Below are 26636 nucleotides of genomic sequence, written 5' to 3'. Positions count from 1 at the left end.
GCAAGTTCTGGCAAACAGGCTTATATGGCCTCTGGATGCTACCTAATAAATCCAGATAAAATGCACAATGTTCATGGAGATCTGTGGGCTCACCTGTATTCACCTGTGTGATGTAACGAGTTACATTGTGCAACAGTGCTTGCTAGATTTGAATAGGCATTTAAATGACATAAAGATACTGAAATTATTACCATTCTAGAAAAACTAAGGAAGTATTACCTGGATAACAGAATTGTAAGTTAGACTAGAGTAAAACCAGGTGCAAGTTTTTTCGGTATGGATATTTTCCTTTGGTACTTGGCTTTTTATGCAGTTGCATATAACAGACTTGTACAAAAATATAATATGCAGGTCTAGTATTTTGTTATCCTAACTTTCAATACATTTTGGCAGTGGAGAAGCATCTTTAAGCTTCATGGTTTTCTTCCTAGCTTCAAATATTTTCTGTAGTTTTAGAAATGTGTGGTTTTTTATACTTGTATTTTTTCAAATTAATCATGATAATTTTTTTCCCAAGAACTCAGGGACAGCTCAAGTGTTCAGTTTGGTCGCAGAACGTAGGAAGAAATTTCAGGAGATCATCAATCGGAACACCAGCGAGGCAAATCAGGTGGTTCGGCCCAAAACATCCATGAAATGGTCAGCACCTGGTGCAACTCCACAGTTAACCACAGCCATTCTAGAAGTCAAGGAGAGCATACTGTCTTTGCTGATTAAATTGCATCACAAACTCTCAGGAAAACAAAACTCTTACTATCCCCCATGGCTGGATGATGTGGATGTTTTAATCCACCCAGAAATTCCGAGATACTCGCACGGAGATGGAATGACAGCAGTAGAAAGAATTTTACTGAAAGCTGCTGTACAGAGCAGACTGAATAAACGTATCATTGAAGAGATATGCAGGAAGGTGACACCTCCTGTACCACCAAAAAAGATGAGCTCTGCAGAGAAGAAAACTTTGGATAAAGAAGAAAGGTAACTTTAATAACAAGATAAAGGAGCAGTAGAAGGACAGTGTGTGTTGTGCATCTATTGATTGATTTTTAGGATTTTGTATGAACTACATACTAAAAGAACGAGTCTGGAGGGTATGAGAGACAGAGATTGACATTTGGGGGATGTCAGACTCAGCCACAAAGAATTGGCTGGAGTGGGAAGAGACTGACACTTGGCTGGTGGAAAAGGCTGGACCATGGGATTTGAGGGGAGTGGACAGTGCATAGTGTTAGAAGGTTAGGGCATAAAAAGTGGGGAATGCAGGTACCACAGTAGCTGCAGTAGAGAGCACAAGTTGGAGTGAACAAGAAGACAATTGAGCACTTGTTCATCCAGTATTTTGAAGGGTTTATGTAACCAGAATATGTAGTAGCGGTTCTAGAAATTTGAGTAGAAAAGTGCAGTCCTCTGACTCAGTAGGTTTCTGGATTACTTTTATTTTTCTGCTATTTTATTTGTTTAAAAATAAATTTTTAATGAAAATCTCTCTGATATGTCCAAGGCCAACACTGTACTGGAAAATAACACATAGGAATATGGCAAATAGATTTAATATATTTGTATGCTACATATTTTACAAAGTAAAATTATTTTTGTCCTGCTTCATTTAATAGTTTAATTTTCAACACTGTTTGTAATAGTTCATTTAATGAGTGAAATAGTCAGGGTTTAGCATGTAAAATTGCTAATCAGAAAGAGCCAGAATGAATAGCTGCTTTAGATAAAACACATTTTGGGCACCTAATCATTAATGTGGTACTCAATAGTGCTAGATTTATGTACAGGAGAAGCAGGGGCATGGATGAAACAAGTAACTTTTCATATAGTAAAAGGGTAAAGTCATTCCTTTCCCTCAATAAAAGGATGTGATATTTTCAAGGATCTGTGGGAGGCCCACTAAGTTTTCAGTTAAGTTTGGGGGCTAAAGCAATGGTAAAAGTGAATGTTTCCCATTTTTTGTTGTTCTGAGTGATTATCTTCTTCTCAAATTTATAATGGTATTGGTGGACTGATGAAATTTATTGAAGGACAGTGTGATAACTGAAATGGCTAAAGACAATGTAGAGTGACAATGTTCATAAAGCCAGGATGCAATTTTTACCCTTTCAATTGTTTTAATTTTCCCCCCAATTCCACTTTTGTGTCAGTGAAGACTGAGCAGACTGTGAACATTAAGCAATCACCTTTTTTTAGCTTCAACATATAATGGCATCACTCAGGCAATGGATTGTTGCCATAGAAACTGAAATACAGGACTAGAAGCAAGCTTGAGCTGCTTGCAGTATTTTTTCAATTGCAGTGTCATATTCCCATGGGCCATCATGGAAAATTACTGAGCTGTACTGAATCTGTCAGAGTTTGTTTATGTCTTCTTATTAAATGCATCTATTTACAGTCACTCTGCTTTTAGTTGAGGTGTTGAGAAATTTCCAGGGAGAAATAAATAAAATCAAGTCTAATGAATGCTCTGGTCTGATCCTCAGAATAATGAATCTTAGTGATGTCGTAAATAGAAGTTATTTTGAGAAATGGTGACTGTAAAATGTAGCAGGCAAATGGGCAGAGATATTGGGGTCTTTCAGGTGCCTTTAAGAAAACAAATTAGAAGCTTTGACTTCCAAACAAGTCCCCTCAGGATGACAGGTTACACTCTGTGAGCTGCTTTGGGCCTGTGCATGCCAGTTCCTGTGCAGGACACTGATAATCACACAGTGCTTGAGACTTAAGAGCACTCACCCATCAGGGTATCAGACACCAAGTGATATTTCTAAAGCCCATGTTAGTTACCTGAATCATCTGTGAGCACTGGAAAAAAATGCCTTGTAAATGCTGATGCACAGAATTTGTAGCTATGATAGAACTTCTGTAGCTGCACTGGAGAGGTGCTGTGTAACCCCTCAGCTGAGGACATTTTTTGTGTGGTGAGCAGCTGTACTATAGGGCTTTTGTTTGGTTTTCTCACTTCCACACTCCCATTTCCTCTATTTGTAAACTCATGTCAAAGTAAGGAAAATTAATGTCTGTTTTCTTTGTCGCTTTACATCCATCAATATTCCTGTACCCACTGCAGTATGTATTTATATAGGGAGTTATAGAGCTGGTCATACAGCCTTGTGCAGGTCACTGAAACAGTTTAAGCACTAGAATAGACAAGAGTAAGCCTCTGGTGTTTTTCATTTATAAATCCAGAGCTGTGACAAACAATGAGGAGAAGTTAGTGAAGTCAGCTTGGCCTCAGGGAGATAAGGGCTTTTAATCTGGATGCAATCTCAAGGTTCTTTAAATCCCAATATAAAAGCTGTTGGTGGCCAGTATTTTGGGTGGAAGTGGGCGAGAAGGAACCACTGTGAGGAGGCTTAGCTGGAAAATAAATTATTCATAATTCTTTCCCGTGCCATCAAAAGGTTGATATCAAAAGGGAATGAGGTAGCCTTTTAGTATTTTTGTTATTAATTTGCAAATGTTGATTTCTCACAGAAGTATTCATTTTTGTACAAATGACATTGCTCTCTGGTTTTCATCCCATGTGGAACAGATAAAAAAGTTTCAAGATTAAGGTATTGAGTTCCTTTTCTTGTGATGGTATGGCCTAATCTGTTAAAAGATCTTGTGGTGAACACCTTTGAAGGATGTTTCAGGACAGGATTTTATTCAGTTTTTTTCAGACTCAAAAGAAAGTAACACTAATTTCTTTAAAAACTCTGCTTTAGAAATGCAAAAGAATCCTTTTTTAGGCTTGGTAATTATCCCTTAATATCAACCTTCATTTGGAATGATACTGTTTAAGGTGGTAATTGTAATCAGCTTGACATTTTCAAGGGGTTTTTTTGCTCCATGTTTATTTTTTTTTCTTCCCCCTTCCTTCACATAGACGACAGAAGGCCAGAGAAAGGCAACAGAAACTGTTGGCTGAATTTGCCTCGAGGCAGAAAAGCTTCATGGAAACTGCCATGGATGTTGGTAAGTTTTTGTGTGGTTGACTGCTTGCTTTTATGCCTTTTCCCACATGTTAGTATTAAGGTTTCTACTCAGTTGAACTTACAAAGACACACACAAAAAAACCCCAACCATCTAACCAAACAGGAAACCTTCCCTTAGATTCTGCTTTTGTATCCACTTGTTAACTTTACACTTAGGGAGCCTAGCTTTGATTATAGGACAGATATTACTGAATACATAATTGCTAAAGAATAGATTAAATCTGTTGGACATAAATTTATTCCTAGTTTTTGTTAATATAGAGTACATGAAATTATTGAATATGTGATATGTTTTCAAGTATTTACATTTAATATAAAATGTCCCCAAATTAGTTTGTCTTTTTAAGATTGTATTTTTCTTTAATCTGTAGTAATAAAATTTAAGATTATTTCTCCATAGAGCCTCAAAGTTTAATATGGTGAAAATTTTAGCTTTTAAATGTGTTTATGGATCTAAGGAAAACATAATTTTTAGATCACCTCAGTTGCTATAAGTGATAATGTATTCTCTTTCAAATACTGTCTTTACACACAATCAGGTTTTGTTTTTCTTGAGGGTGAGTTCTCTCAGATTCTCATGCGTAGAAGTGCATAATCCTGATTAGTTTGTGTTCAGCTGAGGAATAGAAAATATTTTTGTCATTTGGGTCACTTCACAGAAAATTAGCACTTCTGAAAGATAAGAAAAAGCTGGAATCTTCCCAGACCTTCCATCAAGTATCATCTGCCGTGAAGTTCTGATTTGAATTTAAGCATTGGTTAGAAATATTTTGACAACTGTATTTGCTGAAAAAGTCTGTCTTGTGAAATTGTTAAATTCCCTTCAGTTCATAGGTAACTGAGAAGATTGATTCATTTAGACTTACTAAGGTTTTGGATACCTTAGCAAACTTAAATGGGGCTCTGAGCAACCTGCTCTAGTGGAAGATGTCCCTGCCCACAGCAGGAGGGTTGGAACTTGATGATCTTTAAGATCCTGTCCAACCCAAAATTACTAATATTCTATGAAATTAATAACTCTATATACGATGGTATGTTTGGAGGATGTGCAGTACTCTAATTTTCATCTGTGAACTTTGTATTGTAAGTCAACCTCACTAAATGGCAGCTATTTGTTTGTAATCTAATTGTTAAAGTAAGGAAGAAGAACCTTGCAGTTCTCCTTATTAAAAATTAAGTTTTTGTATGATCATGGCTAATTGAAAGTAACTGGGAAACTTCGAATCTTCAGTCACTTATATTTTGAATTTATCATATTGCAACTTTGAAATTGATGGGTTTTATATATGAAATCAGATAGATATCTAAATATTTGTACATGTATGTAGATGGACCTGTCAATAGCTATACAGCTATATTTGCCTATATGCATAAATGTGCATAATTACTTCCATGCACAGGTTTTATAAGCTATGTTTCAAGATACCTGCTTTGATTCGTGGATGAATCATGGTAGCTAAATCAGTAAATTACATAGCATTTATTTTTGTGAAGGACTGTGAATACTTAACTTTTAGTTAATTCATATTAAATTCTCAGGTAGGCAGACCTGGGCCTTTATTTTTATGATTGTGCATTAAAAAGTTCTTGGGCATGCAAGATTTAGATCACTTGCTTCTTAGTATTTAAGAATTAGTAACTCCAGATGCCTCAATGTAAAATGTAGTGTTTATTGTCAGTTATACCAGATCATGCACAGCACTAGATAGAAATGACTTAATAAACTACATTTTCATAAAGTTAATTCTTCATAAAGACATTTGGCAGCAACTTAATAGAATTCCAGGCATTATGTTAACTAATAATTACTTTGCCTTTCCACTAATTGTTTTCAGTGTCTTCTATGTTGTCATTCCATTTTCTGACTTTGTTATGAAAATGCACTGAAGTAGTACTATAGTCCAGTACTAGCTTTTATGTTCTGACTAGCGTTAAAATAGCTCTCAGAAAGTAAGTTCATATGCCATTATAGTGCATGGGATTTGTTTAAAAATCTAGATTAATTTTTGCCAGGAATATTTTCTTCAGTTTGTTGAATCTGAGTTGTTTGTTTAGCTGTGAATTCAATCTCTATATGATACATAAAATGACTGAAAATGTTGCAGAAACTATCGTTATTCTAATTTTAAAGCACAAAACACACTAAGAATTTTGAAACTAGTCTTTTTTGAATGATTCAGTTCAAAACTACTCTTATGTAATTCATAGGTTTACCCTGAGTCATAGCCTAACAGTGCTGAAATAGCTGTTAGAAAGTAAAAAATCCTTTCACACTAAAATCAGTAGGAATTCGCTCCCCTCTCAAACAAAGTCTGTTACCTGTTACTTTTCTTATAGGTTGAAGCCCAGCAGTAGGTTTGTCTTATTTTGTTCACTTGTTGTAACAGTAATACTGTCAAAAATGCAGAGATGGTGAGGCCTCAGCTCCCTTGTTTTGTGACTGTTTCAGTTGGTGTCATTTGGGCAAATTTATATTATTATCACTGGTAAAACGTGAGAACTGTTGTAATTGGTTTGGGGTATAGCACTTAAAAACTTCATAATACCTTTCTATTGACAGTGTAGAAGATTGGAAATACTCTGAAAATAAATGTGCCTAGGAAGAGATAGGAATAATGGAGAATAGCCAAAGCTTAAAGGTTATTTTATTATAACCCACATACTTCTTAGTTTCTAAAGTGTTTAATAAAGTGCACAGAGGCGCTGTTAATTCCCTGAGGTATTCCCCTTTGATTGTTGGGATGCTGCAATGACACATGGCTTAAAAGGAAGTTACCTAATTACATGTTAATTATTCAATATTAAATGTGTCTCATTTTACTAGTAGAATTTATTTATTTGAATTGACATTGACAAATTCATCTGAGATTCTGAAAATAAAGGTTGGCATTTTCTTTCACATAGTTACTGTAGAAAAAAATCCAATTATGTAGCACTTTCCATTTGTGCCCCCTGTTACTTTCTATTTATATTCTGTGACATCTGCAGAACTGCATTGCCATTCAAGCCTGCCTGGAAGTAATTAGGTGAAATTTAGAAACAGTTATGTTAATGAACTAGGATAGAACAGCATCCACTGTGCTGTCTTTAGCTGTTTGACTGCAGGATAAACAAAAAAGGAAAAAAATAAACCAAGCAAAGTGTTCTAAAAACAGCAGATAGAGCTCTTAATGTGTCTGGGGGACTGTCCAGAGAGTCAAAAATGTGGTGTTGGTTTCAGCTCCACATGTCTTCCTGCTCCTGGTTATAGCTCCTGGTTACAGCTCCTCTGAGCTTCACCAGCACTGCCCCAGGGTGACACCATGGTTTATCTTGTCATGTGGAACTCTGTGCAAGAAATTTTTAAAATTTCATAACCTTCAGAAGGGACTTGATAAGAACAAAACTAAACCACTCAGTTCTAGCTTAATAGTAGCCTTTAACAAATTACGGTTATATTTGTGAAGATTTGTCTGTCTGAATTTTATAAAAACAAAATGTGATCTGTTCCAGGCAAACTGCTGAACTACTTATCATACTGAAAAATTGCAAATTGGTTAAGTTGTTAATTATAAATGCTAAGATTGATTTCTTCAATAGTTTTCATGTCTCTGAAGTGGCTGGTGTAATTTTAAAACTTTTTTTAATGCATCCTGATAAGTATGCAGATGATCTTTTCTGTCTTTCTTACAATGTGTGTCTTAGCAGGATGACATTTTGTCCTTCATGAAACATTCCTTAGTTAGACTTAAAAAGAAGCTCAGAGTCTTAATGCAAGGTGACATATATTTCCTAACACTCAAGCTTCTGAACCCAGATAGAAAAATAAATTAGGTACTGATCTCTTGAGAATGTATATGCTGGGTCAGGGCAAAGAATATTAGCATACTAATGGTTGCTTTGATACCCAGGGGCCTCTTTGACACAATGTGTGCAGCAGGACAAATGTTGACTACAGCCAGTGGAGATTGTGAACTATATGTACTGTGTTTACAAAGCCCTTTTGGTTTGGGGGCTTTGCTGAGTGGAGGAAATAACAGAATGCATCCTTAGCTCTGGAGAGTAGAAATGAAATTAAATTCAGGTAGCAATGCATTCTGCAGTACATCAATGTGCTAGTTTGATCAGTAATTTGTTAGGAGGTAGGAAGTGCTAGGTTTTTGTAGCTTTGTGTCTCTACTTGGTACAAAACTAAACAAAGAGCTAAATTATTAACTTTTAAAAAACTCTTGGGAGCTACAGGGTTTGGCTCTTCCCTGGATTTCTGTCACAGTTTAAATTTGTTCATCCTCCTTCAGTGTTTTAAGGTTCATATTTTTTCAGATTTGTGAAATAATTCCTAAGGACATAGAAAAGTTCCAGAACCCACTGAAAGGGGATGAGGTATACTACAACATAAGACAAATCTCATGACAGAGGCTTGGTGAACTGAGAGCAGTACCATGTGTTTTACCTTGTCTTTTTCCTTGGCTCCTTCTTTACACACTGCCATCGTCAGGACAAGTCTGTGAAATCAATTAGGTTAAATCCTTGGAGCTAGTTAAAGTGAGTAATTAAGGTTTATCAGAGTCCATTCAAACGAAGTGAGAGGTTTTGTTTGGTTACAGTTTTTCTGGTATGCCTACTTATTTGAGATTTAAATTTCTTGCCAATATCCCTTTGTTTCTTTTACTAGCTCAGGTGCAAATTACTTTATTAGGAAGTCTTCCTTGATGCTAGTAGCTTACTTTCCTTGGAGGTTTATTGTTTACCAGAATAGCCTAGCTACATCCACATCTAAGTAGTTGTGAAGGAAGCATGCACTTAATCACTGAGTTCTAAAAGTAAATTAGCCTGATTTTTATGTGCCTGTTCCCCATAGGCACATAGGCAATAAAAGTATAAATTGCATATATTGAACAGATTTTAAACATCTTTTAAATCCTAAGTTCTGGGGTTTTTTTCCCCTCAAGTTACAAAATAGGCAATTTGTGATGAATTAATGGTATTTTGTAAATTAAATATTGACAGATTCTGATGACTTCCATTGAATCGCTCTAAATCAGATTGATACATTGTATTCTCTTTCTACGCTTCTGAAAAATACTGAGTGGTTGCATATTTTTTGTTGTATTGACAATATTTTAGAAAAGGTGGGAAAAGAAAGCTGGAACTCTAGGCCTTGCCATTTCTTGCATTTGATACATAGGTGTACATGATTGTGCATTGCACAATTATGAGGTGATGTTCAGTATAAAAAATAGCATATTTTATGCTCGCTCCCTTCTCTGCCACCATTTGCTTCTTAGTTTCCTGGATGTTTTGGAACATTTGCAATTGATGCATTGTGCTTTTTATTTCACTGTACAGCTGGCTGCCACTAGATGGTGATAGACATGTGTACAATATTAACAACTGCACATCAGTGAAGATCAGGGCTCATTTTCATATGACCCCCAATAACTGACTAGGAAATCAGTACTTACTAGAACAGTGTAATTTTGATTCAGCCCTGTGAGCAAGAGCATTGCATGGAGTTTTTTATAGCAAAGAAATATTCTGCCTGGCACCCAACACGCCTCTCCTTATGGCAGCAGCCTCCTGTGCCAAACTTGTAGTAGACTTTCAGAAGACAGCAGTTGTCCTAAAAGCAATTCTGCATGAGGACTGTTGTTCTACTCAAGGTTTTTGGATTCTCTATCCAATACTTCTTCCAATACTTCAGCCTACTTAATCAGAGGGATAAAGGGTATGGTAGAAGTTAGGGAGGAAGTGTTTTCCTTTAGAAAAATTTTGTTCTAGGAAATACACAAAGAAACCCACATATTCTAGGTCAAGAGGCTGACTGTATGTGCAGCAGGAGTGGATCATTTAGTCCTAAGGTGCTTTTCTTTCAAATCAATAAAGAATTCTTCACTTGGATGGTAACATAACATAAAATGGTTTGCCCTGAAATCAGCACCACCTACTGTCATGTGATCAAAGCTGTGTGAAGTGCAGTGGCTTTGATACTTCAGAGCTGGGCCTTAACCTTGAACATTTCTGTGCACCTAGGAAGGAGCAATGTGGACCATGAAGAAAACACATCATCATTTTTCCTTCTAATGGTTGTTTCAGTCAGCTAATCTGGTTTAACTAGAGAGTCATATTGTTGTCCTTCATCTCTGTATGTTCAAAGTTTTCAGTATATCTAATGAGATAGAAGTTAGATCTCTCTTTTATAGAAGTTTTTAAGAGATCAAGTTTAATACGAAACTCTAAAGCATTTAATTCCACAGGGAGTAATTTTGCCTATTGAAAAAATATGTACTTCATTTTGTAGGTGTCTTTCCTGGAAGCAGAAAGGTTTGTTTCAAGCAACTGACAATGTTTTAGTTGTAGATAAACTAGAGAAAATATTTTGTAGTTTTTTCATCACTACCTCAATGCAGATGCGTTTTTGGACATCCTCAGATGGAAATCCTCAATTGGATTTCTTTACTTCTGTTTAATATGATTTTTTTTTAAATTTGTTTTTAGAATCACCAGATGCTGACATTGCCATGGAGGTAGCTACATCTGAACAGCATGTTTCTGAGGCAATATATGACTGTGTTATTTGTGGACAAAGTGGCCCTTCTACTGAGGACAGACCTACAGGGCTAGTTGTACTATTACAGGCATCCTCAGGTATGAATGTGTGGCTTGTAGGAAAAACAGTGTTTCTGCAGCTTTTAGTATGTGTGCATAAATCCTGTTGTGTCTCCTTAAGTCTGGAAGCACTGGGTTTCCTATTTTTTTTTCTTTGTGGACGGTCCTCTATGAGACACGTAAGGAACTTCTAAAAAGTTTGGGAAAAGAACAAATTGTTTAATTCCTTCCTACTTTCTATTAGCTTTTGCAAATGCAGAAGTACATTACAGAGCTGCAGGAAAATCAGTCCTGGAAGGAGAAAGAAAATTAGAGAGCCATCAGTGCATCTGCATGTAGATACGAATGTTAGTGGATATGGGTGTTTGTGTGTATGTTACAAACCAAACTGGCCTGATTGTTCTCTGAGTTGTTCAGCCTGTTGTTACCCATGGCCCTGTGTGTTCCCTCTCCTATGGCAGTGTTGGGGCAGTGCCGCAATAGCACGGAGCCCAGGAGGCTCCCCACGACCGAAGAGGAGCAGATCTATCCCTGGGACACCTGTGCAGCGCTGCACGACGTCAGGCTCACAACGCTGCAGCGCTACTTCAAGGATGTAAGCATTGCATGGCAACTAGGCTAGCACCTAACAACACTTGCATGTAAAAAGAGAATGAAATTGCAACTTAGAGCTCTCCTAGTTTCATGTCTACATTTAGCAAATGCTTTTTCGTGTTGCAGTCATTCTGAAGTGTTTACATTTGATAGGCTCCTTATTTTTAAATAGTTTCTGGCTTTCTTCCATTATATTTTGGCAATAGGCATCTAGTATATCTACAGCTACACAGTCATTAAACATCCACACAGATGCTCTCTAGAAGAAGGTATTTCACTCTCCCGTGTGACCACACAAGTGAAATTTGTGTTCACTGTCTAAGCAAACATCAGTTCTCTTGTAGCCATTCAGAAAACCCAGTCAAGGAATTGCTCTTAATTAGGTAAAAGTATTTTGGAAGTGCAGAGTAAGTGGAAAGATTTCTTTTAATCTGTAACAGGTTTCTGAGCGCTACAGAGAAGGGGAGTATGAGTTGATGGGAAGGAGAAACCTGTAGAAGGCATCCTCTTCTACTGAATCCTCAACTCTGCACAATATCTGAAGTTCAATTTTACATTTATTGATAGTAGATGTCTGCTCTGCAGTTCTGTTAGCTGTTCCAAACAGTTTTACAGCACTTCACAAAGCCAAGTTACAGCTTTTCCCATTTAATTTTGAGAACCAATTCTTGTTGCTTAGCAGGACATACTCAATTGTAGACCTTAGCAGAAGGGCTGCCTGTGACTTCCCTTGCTAGTGCCTAAAAGAGCTGTGTAAGGTAATACACAACTGTTCTGAGAAATCATTTTCAGGAGAATAATATGGAACCTTTGATCCTAAATTAGCTTCTATAGATTAGTCCTAGGTGAGATGCCAGCTTTTCAGTGTATCTAACTAAATAATGAGCCTTTAGAAGCTTGAAGATTGTCTTTAAAGTGGAAAAACTGGCAATTTTTATTCTAACATAGTTGCTAGCTTTTTCATAATGACATCCACAGATAATTAAAATTTGCCAACTGCAGCCAAGCTCGTTTATGTAGATTAATGTAGAGTAAAATTCTTAATTGTTTTGATACAGTCCTAAGAATTGGTCATTTTTTCAGAAAGCATCTTATTCTAAGGAAAATATGCATTTTCTTGCTAGAAAGTGAAATTCTGAAAGACCTAAGCAAAAAATTATTCTTTAACAAACTATTTTTTAGCTGAGAAAGAATTTGTGGACATGCTTTTCTTCTTTTGACATTGATGATACTGGGTTAGTGTATCAGTTAATTAGTATCTTTTCCTGCTGAAGTGATAAAAAGCATTGAAGTAGTGCTGAAGTGGAGCTTTATTTTTACATGTTGGCATACTGACAAGAACTGCAGAAGTTTTACTATTGGAAAGAATAGCATAAGAGCTGTCATGTCAGTCTGCATAAATAAACACTTTTTATAAATTCTTTTTTTCTTTATTTCCTCAGGATCTCTTTAACTAGGTAGCATGCAAATAGAAATCTGTCTATCTTGTAAATCTTGATGTTTTATTAAATACTTTTATAGCTTTATATATTATAGTTGTTGTTTTTTCTTCCTGTTGTTGCTTTGATTTAGAGTTCCTGCCTACAAGCAGTGTCAATAGGCTGGGAAGGAGGTGTCTATGTACAAACCTGTGGTCACACTTTACACATAGATTGTCACAAATCTTACATGGAATCCTTACGGGTGAGTAAAGCTGAGGCTCATAGTTGTTTATTTGGATCTGAACTGCTTTTACTGAAATCACTTGGATTTATGCTGTTCAAATCAATTCAATCCCATGTTTTGTATGCCTGTACAGAATAGTTTCATTGTGTTTCAAGAACTTAGTCTCTTACTGCATCTTGACATTATTAACAAAAGTACTTTGTTTTCTGTTATTCTGATATATCAGAAGAAATCTCATGCAAAATTAACCAGCACAAAAAAATAAAGACTAAATGATGACTCCTTGTTTCATATGAACCAGCATTTTTATTCAAGATGACTTTACAGGATATTTCTTCAGGTTTTGGGTTTGGTGGATCTTTTGGTGGGGTTTTGTTTGTTTGAGGGACGGGGATGGTTGGTGGAGGAGGGTGTTTGTGGTTTTTGTTAGTTTGTTTTTCTGGTTTAGAATTTTTTTTGTAATTTTTGTTGATTTCTTTTCATTTTGAAAAAAGCTGTGAGCAACTCTTTGTATTTTTAGTATCAGCATTGCTCCTACTGTGTGAAACTTAACCTCTAAAGAAACTAGAAGGTGTGCCAACTTGGATCCCATGATGGATTCTTTTCCATATTCATTTAAATTTGCTTGCAGCAGTAATTGCATCATCAAGATAAATATAAAATAACATAAAAATCACATAAAGAATACAGCAGCAAAACCTGGACTTTCATGATAGAGTCTCACTTTATAGAATTTTGGAAAAGAAGATTTTTTGCACCATATAAATTCTGAAGTCATTTTTTGGTGGATTCTCTATTAAACTTGAAACAAACTGTTACTCCATGTAATTGTATTCTTGAAGATTCTAGATTATTTAAGTGAACTTCTGCTCCTAGCATGTTTTACTAGTACGTAGATGAGTGCATAATAATTTTGACTATTTACTACCATTTTTTGGACTGAAATAATTTATATAGAGCTGTGTTCATCTGGATAAAACATTTATTTTTACATAATACAGTTAGATATCAACATGGGAAGCCACAGAGGCAATTCATGAAGCTGAAGCAAGGTTTCTTGCCAGTTTACAAGAGTACTGAGGACACATCGTCACTTTCCAAATGTGTATTTCTGTGCCCATTCTTTCATCCTTCATGTGATACAAGAAATAATCAGGGTTCTTTTCATGCTGCCTGCTAGTTGCTACTTGATTAGGCTTTTTTCAGCCTCTACTTGGAGCCTGTACTTGGAGGTTAAGCCATCTAATCTCTAGAACTTCATGGGAATTGTCAGAAAGAGACAACACACTTGAAATTTTGGAAATACTCCATTGAAGACTTTCTACTTTATTATGGGGATATTGTTGACAATGGAGAGTGCTTAAAAATCAGGAAAATTGAGTTGGAGGATTGTAAGACAGTCTCTAGTAGCTAATACCTTTGTCAGTAAAATGGGTAACTATTCTAATTATTCTTTCTTTACAGTTTTAGGTCTTAGACTTAGTTTTGTTCAGTATACACCTACAATATCAAGCTAAAAAACCAATAATCATTCACAAATTTCAGCTCCATCTCTTTTATTTCCTTTTAGAATGACCAAGTTCTCCAGGGCTTTTCAGTGGACAAAGGAGAATTTACCTGTCCCCTGTGTAGGCAGTTTGCCAACAGCGTTCTTCCTTGTTATCCTGGAAACAACATGGAAAGAAGCGTTTGGCAAAGTCACAGTAACAAGTGTTTGCAAGATCTTGTGCAAGAGGTGGAAGAGCTTCAAGAACAGCTGGGAACTTTCCCAGTAAGCATCAGTGTAAGGCAGAAAGATCCTTGTTAATTTGCCTCTACCTTTCAGTTTTTTACATTATATTGCATTTGTGATCTCTTAGAATCCTGGCAACCTCGGAAAGTTCGTTTTCTTCTGATATTGAAGGCAATATACCATTGTTTTCTTATCAAGAAACTCAGAGCATTTGCTGTGTTACCTACGAAAAATAAACAGTTGAAAGCTGTGACAAAATGTGATTAATATAATTTTTTTATTGGGTACATTTTCAGTTTTCTCCATAGTAATTTACATAGAACAAAGTAATGTAATATAAAATATATTTGTAATTCTCGTGCAATGAAAAAACAGCAATAGTCTCATAACTGGAAGCTATTTAAACTATGCCTCTTAAGAACTTTATAAGGTATGGATTATTCATTTTACAGAAAGAGCAATTTGCAGATGCTCATGTTTTACAAAGCTTCATGAGGTCCTCTGAATGAGAGAATAAATTATATTAAATTTTGTTACCTTCATGTCTCAATGGAGATGCTTTGTGTTTTTGTGTACCTGTACAGTGCAAGTATACTTTAAAATAGCACAAGCACTGAGATTCTTAAACTTAGGAGATGGAAAAACCAGTTCTGTTTTCATATTCAGAACAAATCAAAATAACTATCCAAAATATCCTGACACTTCTGTGAATGCACATTTTTTCATAACCTGCAAATGTGTTTTACAAATATGAAAGTGCTACGCTTTATAATCAGCTACTGCATTTCTTCAGGTAAAATTAACTAATCTTCTTTTGTGTCTTTGTTCATAGTCTGAAACCAATCTCAGTAAAGAAATGGAATCTGTAATGAAAGATATAAAAAGTACCACACAGAAGAAGTATACAGATTATAGTAAGACTCCTGGATCTCCTGACAATGATTTCCTGTTTATGTATTCTGTAGCCAGGTGGGTATGTTTCCTTTATATTTTTTCTTCTGTATTTCTCACTAATGATATTAGTCACTAGATACCTTTCTTCTAAAAAAAAAAAGGCATTTAAAAATATTTCATCCTCTCCAAAAAGGACTTTTTGCATACTCAGTACATCAAGGTTACATTTTCTGATTTTCATATACAGGCATTATACAAGATGAAAACATGTGTCTCTCAGTTCATTTTTACTATTTGTAGCAGTGGCACAAAACCCAGAGAACACTCTCGTATGCTTATTTAGTTTTCTTCTTAATTCAAGGTTTTGCTTTCCATAAATCAAAATTTCATGTTGCATTTCTTGTTTGGCTTTCATTTCCCAAATTGTCAAATCTACTTTATCTGTCTTTTACAGAATGAGATTTTTTTCTGTATCACTGCCATATTTCTAGCTTTTTAAATCACAAGGTGTTTTTTATCTCTCTGTCACACATTAGTTTTATTTACTTAAAAGAAGATCACAGAAGGAGCTTTTTTATTACATCAGTAACCAGGAATTTCTCTTCATATAGTCTTTAGACTCCTAAAAAACTGTCAAAACCAGCAGTGTTTATTTGGTGATGTTTGATTGTAGTTTTAGAGCTGTCAGTGTCACATACGCTCTCCAAGAAAACCAGCCCCTCCTTCTCTACCATTCATGTTAAGGTAGTCTGAATGGTTAATCTATTCAGCTACTGTAATACCAGGTTTTCCCATAAGAACTTGATATACTCACTAAGCAAGTAATTTTCTAAACTCTGGCTTAGTGAGGCCTGCAGGGAAGGTGCTGACTGCAGAGAAACTGCAAGCATAGAAGTGATGCCATTGAGTAGCATTTTTTTATTGCAGTTTCATAAACTCTCATTGCTGAGTGTCTTTAGTGCATAAGCAGGGGAAATATTCAAGCCTTGGCTCAGCAGGACTCTGAGGTTCCACTTAGCAGGACTCTGTAAGGTTCTGCTTTTCACCAGAGGTTACACCCTCTAATCTCTAGAATTCTCCTCCAACTCAGATCATTATATTCTTCTGTTAAAAGAAATACTATCTGTATTCTTTCAGAGTATTTTAACTGATGCAGAAGAGCTATGAAATTCTATACATAGCAACTTTAAAGGATTATTCTATATTTTTAAGTGGTATATGCTCAACAAGGATAAGTAATGTTGGGATGTTAGCAATTATGTGTTTGATCAATACAATTAAATACCCTTCCAAAAATACAAAGGACTCAAAACTAATATTTCACATATCAAAGTATGATTACTTATAACCATAACTTGACATGCCATTTAAGATAAAAAAGGTGTTAAAATACCTTCCTGGGTGCAATGTCATAATAACTTTTAAAATGCTAGCTAAACATATTTTAAATGTATCTATGTATTAATTTTATATTTACACAGAGAGCTCAGGATTTGTTTTCATTCAAAGAGTTAAAAATACCTCAAACCAGAGCCGCATTTCTTTGCTGCTTGCACTGCTGGAGAGAGAACTCTTGGTTGACCACTAGGATTAGGATATGTCACTTGTACTCCTTGTGACCTCTTCCTGTTAGGGTTAGACTTGTGTCACAATTTTCCATTTATCCATGTTTGAGGAATTTCAGGTGTTGGATCCAGCCTTCTGTATTGTTACTGTAACTCATAAGATCACTTATGAGGGAGCCTGGCACATCAGCTTCAAGGTGGTTAACTTCTCTTGCTTTTCAGTGCAGCAATCCAGATTTACATTCTTCTACTACTTGATAATTGCATAAGAACTACAGGGTTAAAAAATTAAACTTTTAAATAGACATGTTAATATAACTTTACAGTTTGTATTTATGGAAATAAATCTGTACATCATGTTCCAAACTGGAAGAGTTTGCTTTGTATGATTTTATTATGTGTTTACTTTTAAGTAATCAAACAACGGACTATCCACGATTCAAATTACATACTGAAGTAGTTTTACTTTCTGTAAATTATTTCTGTCATTCTACCTATTTCTTCCTTATTTCCATCCAGAGTTTTTCTTGAGGTGATGATACCCTTGTGTTCCTTACCAACCAGTAACCTTTGAGCATCTCTAGCTCCAGGTGTTCTGAAGCATTTAATTGTTTTTGGTCAGACCATCTACAGCTGTTTCACAGTTTTTCCTGGTATTTAACCCTTGCTTAGATGAGCATTTGAATACAATGATATTTTGATTAACTCCATATATTTCCATGTGAATTAAACACTCTTAATCTTCTCATAAGAGTGTTCATGTAAGAACATGACTTCTTTTAAGTCATGTTCCATTTTCAGTCAGAAAATGACATCATCTCCTGTCCTGAAAGATGCTGGTTTACAGCTGAATGCCAGCTTTGCAGTGGGTTACTGCATGCTGGAATGAGAATGTGAAACAATATGTAGCCAGTTGCTGCAGGTTATTCTTTCTTCAGGAAAAAAGGAACTTACTTTTCTTCATTTTTGCTTACCCAGGTATATGTCACTGGTAGCAGAGAAAAAAATTACAAAAGAACTCTTTACCACCTTGTGGAGGGCTAGCTGCTGCCTGCTTTCCTAGCAAAAGAGGCATTCTGGGTCTGGCATCCTGATTTGCATGCACAGCTGGAACAGCAGCTCCTTGGCTACCTCCTGCTTTCCAAGAGTCATAATCTTGTTAAATTTGGACCCTTTTCATGCATTTCTCCTTGTCTTTGCTGACATTTATGAGATGAGTGTAGGTGTCATTCCCAAATCACGTGTGCCTAGCTTTAATTTTCATAGTTCCACATTCAAAGCATTGAAGACTCATTTGTGGTGATATCTTGGAGGACTGTTTATGTATTGCACAGCAGTAGGTTTCATGCTTTTGTTGGCTGTGCAAACAAACCTTTTGGCTTTTCTGTCAGCTATGTATAGACAAATGTAAGAGCCATGTGTTCTTTCCTTCTGAGTCTGTGTCTCAGTATCTGGGGTTTTTCCTTGTATGTGTTGCGTTTGTAAATTGAAGTGAGAAAAATGATAGTCCCAATAGGAAGAGCAAGTCCATCCAAATATATTCCCTTTCTGGAAAGGATGTGGCATTTTTACTTCCCTCTACTCTGTCTTGTATGAATTCCCAGAAATGTGAAATCACCCTTCCTACCCCCAGTACGTTCCTTTAACAAAAGCCCCCAGGAAGGGATGAAGTAGGTCTGCTTTTAACCAGGAGCCAGGACAGCTGAGAGAAATCCATTCTCTCTGGGTTTTTCCTGTGAGCGAGGAGGATAAAGGCAGTGTCCTACAAAATGTTTTGCTGCAATGAATGACACTGAGATTTCTAGATAGGAAAAGAAGACACTTATATAGATTTTCTTTCTCATTCTCTTTCCTTTATGTTGAGGATTCTGAGATAGCAAAGGATTCTTTCAGAGACCACTCTGTGTTCCACACTCCTATCAGATGCCCCCAGTTTTTCTTCATTACTTTTCTTCAGTAAAGGGCAGGGGATCTTCAAGGCAGAAGGGAGCTCAAATTAGGGAGGAGATACACTGGTCTCCTTCAAAAATTATTGAGGTCTGTACCTGATGTAGGATATTTTCTGAAGGATAAGTGTTCATTTTCACAGAAGATGCTTTCTCTACTCTACATTTTTATGCCAAGTTACAGATATGTTTTCAAAGAGACATATTGAAGGAAAAGGTTAATACTTACATTTCCAAGAAAGCTGAGCTATAGGGTGCTGTCTTTGAGGAGCTGGGGACAATGAAGAAGTGTGGGAGGTGAGAGTTGGTATTGTATATGTGAACAGAGTATGTGATTACAGAAATAACTTTCCTTACATTCCTTATAGTAAAAAGTACTATATGACACCTCATATGTAACAGCAAGAGGTACTTTTCAGAATTGTTCCTGAGGTTTTTTTTGTGAAATGGCACATATGCTTTGGTGAAAGGAAAATTTAAAATTGTAGATCTAGAAAATTGTTCTTAAACATTCAGGTAGTCTTTTGATTTAAATCTTAATTATCCTCATTTTAATAGAAGACTGTCATTGATTTTGTTCTACAAATTAGTTATCAGAATGTTCGTAGAAATAAAACATCCTGATTTCCTTCATATTCCCATGATGAACCAGCACATGCTGATCTACAGCTGCTATTTTGTCCACTAATATGAAATCCCTGTCCCTGCTTCCTTGCTGGTAGATTTTCAGAAGTTCAGTGAGCACTGCAAATCGCCTGAAGAGTGGAAAATTCCCCTGTCACACAGATGCCCTTATCAGCAGCAACCAGATGGAGCTCTGAGCAGGCACATTATCAATGTTAAATTGCCTTTTCTGAGTAGAGAGGATTAAAGCATTCCTTCAGAAATGGATGGCATAAGCTGCAAACTTAGGGATAGGAATATTCAGAAATGTTGCTATTTTAAAAACATAGGAAAATATCTTAACAAACACTGCATATCAAAGTATATTATTCTTTCAAGTTGATGAAGCTGAAATTCTTGAAAATAATTTGTTGTGAGTAAAAATCCTCTAGTTTCTTCTTAAATGGCAGGGGAGGGGTGTTCTTAGCTTGGATATGTTATGTGCCTAAAATTCTAGAATAGATTTTAATATGGATTCAGTCACATTATATCAAACCTAAAATTGTTTCATTTCTCATTAAAGGACAAAATATGTATAGAAAGAGATTTGCAGTTTGGATTGAATCAGCAAAACAACACTTCAGAATAATAGAATTATATTCCTTCTAATTTTTAAAATGTATGTTGACTTACTAAAACAGGCTCTCAGAGAATATAACATAAAGTGTTTGTTACAAATCTTGACAGTACAAGATGCAGCAATGAAACATCCAATTCCAAAATTAAACAAAATTATCAAATTTGGCCTAAACAATTGGTGCCTAAGTATCAGATTACAGTAATACTGAGAAAGAAAGCATCAGTGTGGCATGCAGAGATTCAGTGACACAACTACTGGTTCATACTAATGAGCTGCAGTGAATAGCATTTCATTCAGAATTAACCTCCAAGGCTTTTATTAACTAACTTATCTATAAAGGGCAGTGCTTTAATTATAATTTAGGCTGTATTCATATTTAGTTGATGCCATATCCATTGTACTCTCTGATTGTCTGAAGTGAAACAAAAGCTTTGCCAATGGAGAGAATGCTTTTTAGATATATATGATTGACTGAAAGTTAGCCAATCTGTATATTGTCTTTCCAGATTTGCACTTAAATTCCCTTATTATGCTGTGTGTGCATACAGAAGAAAGACACAGAATTAACACTTTTTAATTCTTCTCTCACAACTCAATATAGTACTGTGTTAATATAGTACTTAAAACCATATATGACAATATCTTAATAAAGTTTATTTTGTTCTGAGCTGTATTTTGGCAGTATTTCACACTGAAGATTAGTTCACAGTATTATTTTATTTAGTGTATGCTGGGAGTTTGTCATGATTCATTTGTGTCTGTAGAAGCTTGAATAATGTTGTTCCATTCAATACTGTTATGTTTTTCTTACAGAACAAACTTGGAACTTGAGCTGGTCCACCGAGGAGGAAATTTGTGTTCAGGAGGTGCAAGCACAGCTGGGAAAAGATCATGTTTAAGTAAGTTCCATGTTATTAAATGCAGTATAAATTATTAGAATATTGACTAAAGATGTCTGGTTTTTCTGGTATTTTCTAAATTACATCAACTTTTTCCTTCTAAAACCATTTTTTTTTCTGCCATAAGGAGTCTTTGATTTTTTGTTTCTGTTAGAGAAATATGAAAAATAATTTGCACAAATTCTTCATTAGAGCTGTTCATGTCTTGTGAGTACAATTATCTAAAAATCAATTGTCATACTATGCATGTAATATTTTTTAATAACTGCATTTTTGTGAGTAACACTAGAAGTATATTAAGGGTGAAGCAGGAAAGCTTTGTTTCACCCTGGTTGTTGCTAGCAATAGGAAAGAGGTTTGTTTTCTGAATGCTAATATAGCTCATGACTTGGTGTCATACTTAGAAATATGCAGCTACAACATCCCATGTCTTTAATTTGTCTAGTTCTTCCACAAAGTATTTCAAATTTTCTTTCCTAGAAACTTTCAAATTTTGTTGTTCTAAAATCTTCAGTTATTGTCAAAGCAATTTCTTGCTGCCAGAAGTGGTTTTTTCTTAAAAGAAAATATTTTAATCTTTTATTGGAATATTAACAGTTACAAGTGGACATTTTCTTTTGTCAGGAAAAACTGGAAAGCCTGCCAGAATACTGCTACTAATGCTTATTTAAGTCAAGCAATAGCAGCAGATTTTGTAGGAAAAAAGAAAGCTTAGGCCCATCTCTGTCTTTTGTACACAATTTCTGGGGGATGCATTCCTCATCCTTTGAGGTGACGAGCCACCCAAGAAATCTCACCAGGTTGTCATTATGCTGGCCACATTCCCTCTAGGACAAAAGTCTTCTGTTACTGCCCAACTAATTTCATTTGTATGTTGTTAATTTAAAAAGTCATTTTAACCTGTACTGCACATTGTCTTTCCCCACCATCATTCTCCCCCTTTCTCAGCTGACCAAAGTAGCTGAAAAGTGCACGTGTTAAAAAGAGCATCTCTAGATCACTGTGTGCAAATTTAGTCAGCCAGGGTTCTGCAGATACCACTCTGTGGTAGTCTTGTAACAACTGTGAAGTTTGGTGATTAGATATTGTGGGAAATGGAATATATTGTCCCAGGTGAGCTGTTACAGCAGCAAACATCAGGGAAGATGGTGGGAACAAATAGGTCAAGAGCTGTTTAAATAGATTGTACCATGAGGGCAGCTACTCTTGGGAAGTAAAATTAAGAATGATTAATGTAGCTCTTTGTATCGCTGACCAAATGTGTGTGAGAAGAATGGTAAAGAAAATTTGCCTGCAAAATTGCCATTTTAAGGCTTAAAGTTTTCTATGTGTGTGCAACCAAAATCCAAATAGTATCCTATTATTTTTTACTTAAAAATCAAGTCCTATTTGAAGGAACACATTACAGTTTTAGAGTCTATGGCCTTGCAAATTCTCATGAGTTTAGGGAAAATTATGATATATAACAACTGTACAAGTCTTATTTCTCTGTTTTAAAGTGTAACAGACCTGTTTGTCTTCATTGTTCCATATTTACAGAACAGGGTCACAGCACAGCATTAAGGCTGAATAACTGTGATTTCTCTGTACAGTTTTTATACAAGGCCTTGAGTAACCTGTCTAATGGAATATGGCAGGGTCTGGGTGGGGACTAGGTGATCTTTAAGGTCCATTCCAGCCTTAAGCATTCTCTGATCCTGTGCCTCTCTTTAACTTACGTAGATGTTTTTCTTTGCTATTCATACTCTGGTAATCTTGCACTAATTGATGAACAGTTCCACAACATTTTAAAGTTACATATTAATGAATTTATAATCTTCCTTTTTTAACTTTGAAATAGTACTTTTCTTTCTGTCTGTCTAGTCTCTTTTTTTTTTTGTTTTGTTTTTTTTTTTCCTTTTTCCCCTTTGTGAGAAGGATAGGATTAGGGTTTTGGGTAAAGATTAAATATTTTATCCTCTTGTTCTCTGGCTGCAGTTTCTCTGTAAATGAGCTCCTTATCCCACAAATAGCAGTCTGGCATTGCACCATCAACTGCATTAATTAGAAAGGACATTATTTACAACTGGACATCAAAAAATTATTTAAGAGTTGTTTAATTTCTTCTTAAGTAGGATATCTAGCACCTTTGTAACTTCTGGAATGGCTCTAAACATTGAGAAACAGTATTGCTTTGTGGGAGTTGTTTTGGTTGGTTTGTTTTGGTTTTCTTCTTCTCATTCATTTGAAGCCCTTATCTTGATTGTGGTGTATCAGTTTTATTACTGCTTTTAGTGTTTTTGTGAGCATAGAAACTCATTGTTTCTCTTCATGATTCTTCTTTATCAAATTTTTCAACCATGTTTAAAGTAACAGCTGTCTCCATTTTATCATTATGAACAGTGACACTTGGAGCCACTTAGTATTTCCTGTTGGGAGAAAAACCTGATTCTGATTTGCAAGATTGAGTTCCAGCTGTCTCTTTCCTATAGTTGTTGATGTAGCTATGGTTGCAAAGAGTCCTATACAGCTCTCTGCAGCCACTAAAAACAAAGAGATTGAAATAAGTTTTTAGGAATGTCTTGCTACAGCAGGTTTCTGTTGTTGATTGGGCTTTTTGGTGTTGCAGGATTTGGGTTTTTGGATTTTTTTGCTTGGTTTGGAGTTTTTTTCAGGTAGGAGCTGTCAGTCTACAGATCCTTGGTGCCCATTCGTGCTAACTTGGAAAAAGCAGTTTTTGTCACCAGCAGATGATCTTAAGTATTTTCTAAAACACTTGATATGCCACTAATATGTAGTGTGGGAGAAGCAAGTATAGTACTGTTAGAATTCTGTTGCTAAAGTTGATTTCATACACTGGTGAGTTTGGTATAGAGGGTAATAGCTGCTTCATCAGCAATTAAGACTTAGTGGAGATGTAAGAGATTTTGTAAAGACTATCCAGTCTTAATGCCTTAATAGGCTTTTGCTGACCTTCATGGTTTTTTACTGATTCAAGTCTACTGGATCAGTGATGAATGGGAAGATGTTGTCAACAGGTCTTTGCAGCTGCTGTTGCTAAGTGGACTATGTAAATCTCTACCAGGAGAAAAATATTTCTCAGTCTCCTTACTGACAATCAAGTCCCATCTGGTTGTATCAACTGGTTTTAGTGGTAATCTGCATTCTTCTTGATAGTCCCAGGAAACTATGGGAGAAGAAGGGGAAGAATCCATGGTCTGGTAAGATCTTCACAGTTGAGACAAGGATGTTTTCAATTCCACCTGCAGTGAACTGCTGTGTCACTTTGTGATGTTTTCACATTGCAAATATGAATACTAATTTAGGGAATGTAAAAAGGGAAAATCTGGATCAAGACAGAAAATTCCATGACAGCAGTCTATATCCTAAAATAGAGGGGGTATAAACACATTATCTAGACTGTTGCAAGCAAGGCAAATGCAGCTCGTTCCTTTGTTTGTTTTCATTATGACAGTGCATTGCTCTACATTGTGGAATTAGAAAACATCATCTGATTTGAACTCTGGTAATTTGAGAGTTTACTTTACCAGTCAAGAGACCAGAAAAAAACATGTAGGAAAAAAGGCAGCAAAACTTGCACAGAAATTTGGGATCAGCTCAGCAAAGATCAAACCAAGATTACAAGACCAAAACTTAAATCTGAATGGAACTTCCTGAATCGCTAATTTTTGTCAATTGAGCACAGCATTTTTAGAATTTCTACCATTCATCTATCAAATTGTTGTCTTTTTATGTCTTGAATTTAGTCTTCTTTTGTGCTGTGCATATCACAGTGAAACTGAAAAGGGCTGTGAAACTGCCTTTGTGGAATTCTGCTTTTTGCATTGTAACACAGCAGAATATTTTCAAGACCTTTGTCAACATTTGTAAAATGAGTCTGCTTTATTATTAAAAACAGTAAAGAATGCAGCTGCAAGTGCTGGTGCAGTGTGGATATATAGACAAAATACCCATTATCTTTGGGGCTTGTGAGAGGAGCAGTATTACAATGCTTCCTTGTACAGCTTCACTCTCAGTGCAAAGACAGTGTCTTATCCATTGAGCTGCTCTTTTGAAAGTACAGATTCCAACTGAGTTTATTGCTCCCCTCTCACAATAGATTAACTCCAAAAAGTAAATCTACCAAGAACAGCAGTGACACTAACAAAATAACAATAGTTATTTTCATTATTTTTAGAAATGGATTAAGGAATGCTAATAGGACTGAAAGCTAGTTCTAACTGCTAATCCAGATGATTCTATGAAGTGTTGTTTAAGCTTTACATGTATTCTGTGAAAACAAAGACATAAACTGAGAGAGTTTTCCAGCAGTGCGTCAGTGTAGGCAATACTTGAGTCTATGATCATGTTTTAAAACAGTAGTAATCTTGCACACTCAAATGTCTAAATTTTAGAACTCTCCCAAGTACCTGATGACTTGCAGCAATGAGTTATATTGTGCATCCAAATAGTGTGATTTTTATATTTATTCAAATTACCTGGATGCAGCCTGCCTCAAATATTACAAGGTTATTAGAAGAGAAGGATCATGTTCAAATTTTTCAAATTTTGTTGCTGCTGCGCTTTCTGAAATTAATATTCTTCCTACAAAAATTGGATAAGAATGATCTTTTAGTGACTCCAAGCAGCTGCCAGGTCCTGCCCCTTACAAGGGTGGGCTCTCCTGGAGAGAATTGGCTGGAAGATGGACTGTGAGGGCCAGAGGGCTTTGGGATACCTGGTGAGGTAATGGCCTCCCTTCCCACTCTTCACTAGCCACGACTGATGTTTATGGGCCATTGTCACAGTAATGTTTTACTGGTACTTTTTTAAAAACTGTCCTTACATGTATTTTAAAGGTTCCAAGTAGGGTATAAGTAAATGGGAGGACATTCAGTATTTTTATGCTTATGTTTTGGAATTATGCATTCCACAAATACTCAGGAAGAGCCCTGGACTATTCCTCTGGCTCAAGGCAGGTTTGTGCCAGACACTCAGGCATAAGGACGTGCTGCAGCACCAAGCACTTGGTGCTCAATCGAGTTGCCAGTTCTTGCTTCCAAATGCTCTGGTGTTTCCCTTGGCTTTCTCCAGTGGTTCATAGTCACAGTAAGTGGTAAGCAAAGCAATGGGAGTGGCTGTAGTGTAAAGCAGAAAGGAAGCTCGGTGTGTGTCTCGGCTCGTGCGGCCTCCATGGCAGCCCCATGAGCTGCCTGTGCCTTCCCGGGCTGCTGAGCGGCGCTTTCCTGGGCACATCCCGGCACTCCCGCTACGTGTCTCCATTCTCACATGTGGAGATTACTAATACATTCTCCAGGGCTAGAATTTGATGCTTGCCTGCTTAATTTCATATTAGTAAAAGCTCTGGAGAGTAGCTGTTAAAGGAATAGGGGATGAATTAATTACCCTGAACAATTTTCAATTTTTTTTTTTTTTTTTTTACATTTTGCGTAGTTGTCTGTTTCTGTTTAAAGCAAGGAATAGTTGAGGGAGAAAAAAGCCTTCATTTTAGTGAAAAGGCATGGATATTTTCATGGGTTTCATTCCAAAT

The 26636-nt window shown here is 36.0% G+C and overlaps 1 protein-coding gene across 4 annotated transcripts in view; it reads left to right on the top strand.

Moving 5' to 3' along the window:
- The window catches only part of UBR3 (ubiquitin protein ligase E3 component n-recognin 3), a 97319-nt gene that overhangs the window by 45081 nt on the left and 25602 nt on the right, over positions 1 to 26636 (top strand). For 2 of the 4 annotated variants that reach the window (XM_077181424.1, XM_077181426.1), the window contains 8 exons: positions 518 to 978; positions 3872 to 3960; positions 10458 to 10607; positions 11030 to 11163; positions 12735 to 12845; positions 14398 to 14610; positions 15392 to 15528; positions 21021 to 21106. In XM_077181424.1, coding sequence (XP_077037539.1) covers positions 518 to 978; positions 3872 to 3960; positions 10458 to 10607; positions 11030 to 11163; positions 12735 to 12845; positions 14398 to 14610; positions 15392 to 15528; positions 21021 to 21106 — 1381 coding nt within the window. The remainder of the gene's footprint in view (positions 1 to 517; positions 979 to 3871; positions 3961 to 10457; positions 10608 to 11029; positions 11164 to 12734; positions 12846 to 14397; positions 14611 to 15391; positions 15529 to 21020; positions 21107 to 26636) is intronic. The other 2 variants (XM_077181425.1, XM_077181427.1) reach the window with 1 other exon arrangement.

Source organism: Agelaius phoeniceus, chromosome 7, assembly GCF_051311805.1.
Source record: "Agelaius phoeniceus isolate bAgePho1 chromosome 7, bAgePho1.hap1, whole genome shotgun sequence".
Lineage (NCBI taxonomy): Eukaryota > Metazoa > Chordata > Aves > Passeriformes > Icteridae > Agelaius > Agelaius phoeniceus.
This window is presented reverse-complemented; position numbering and strand designations above follow the sequence as displayed.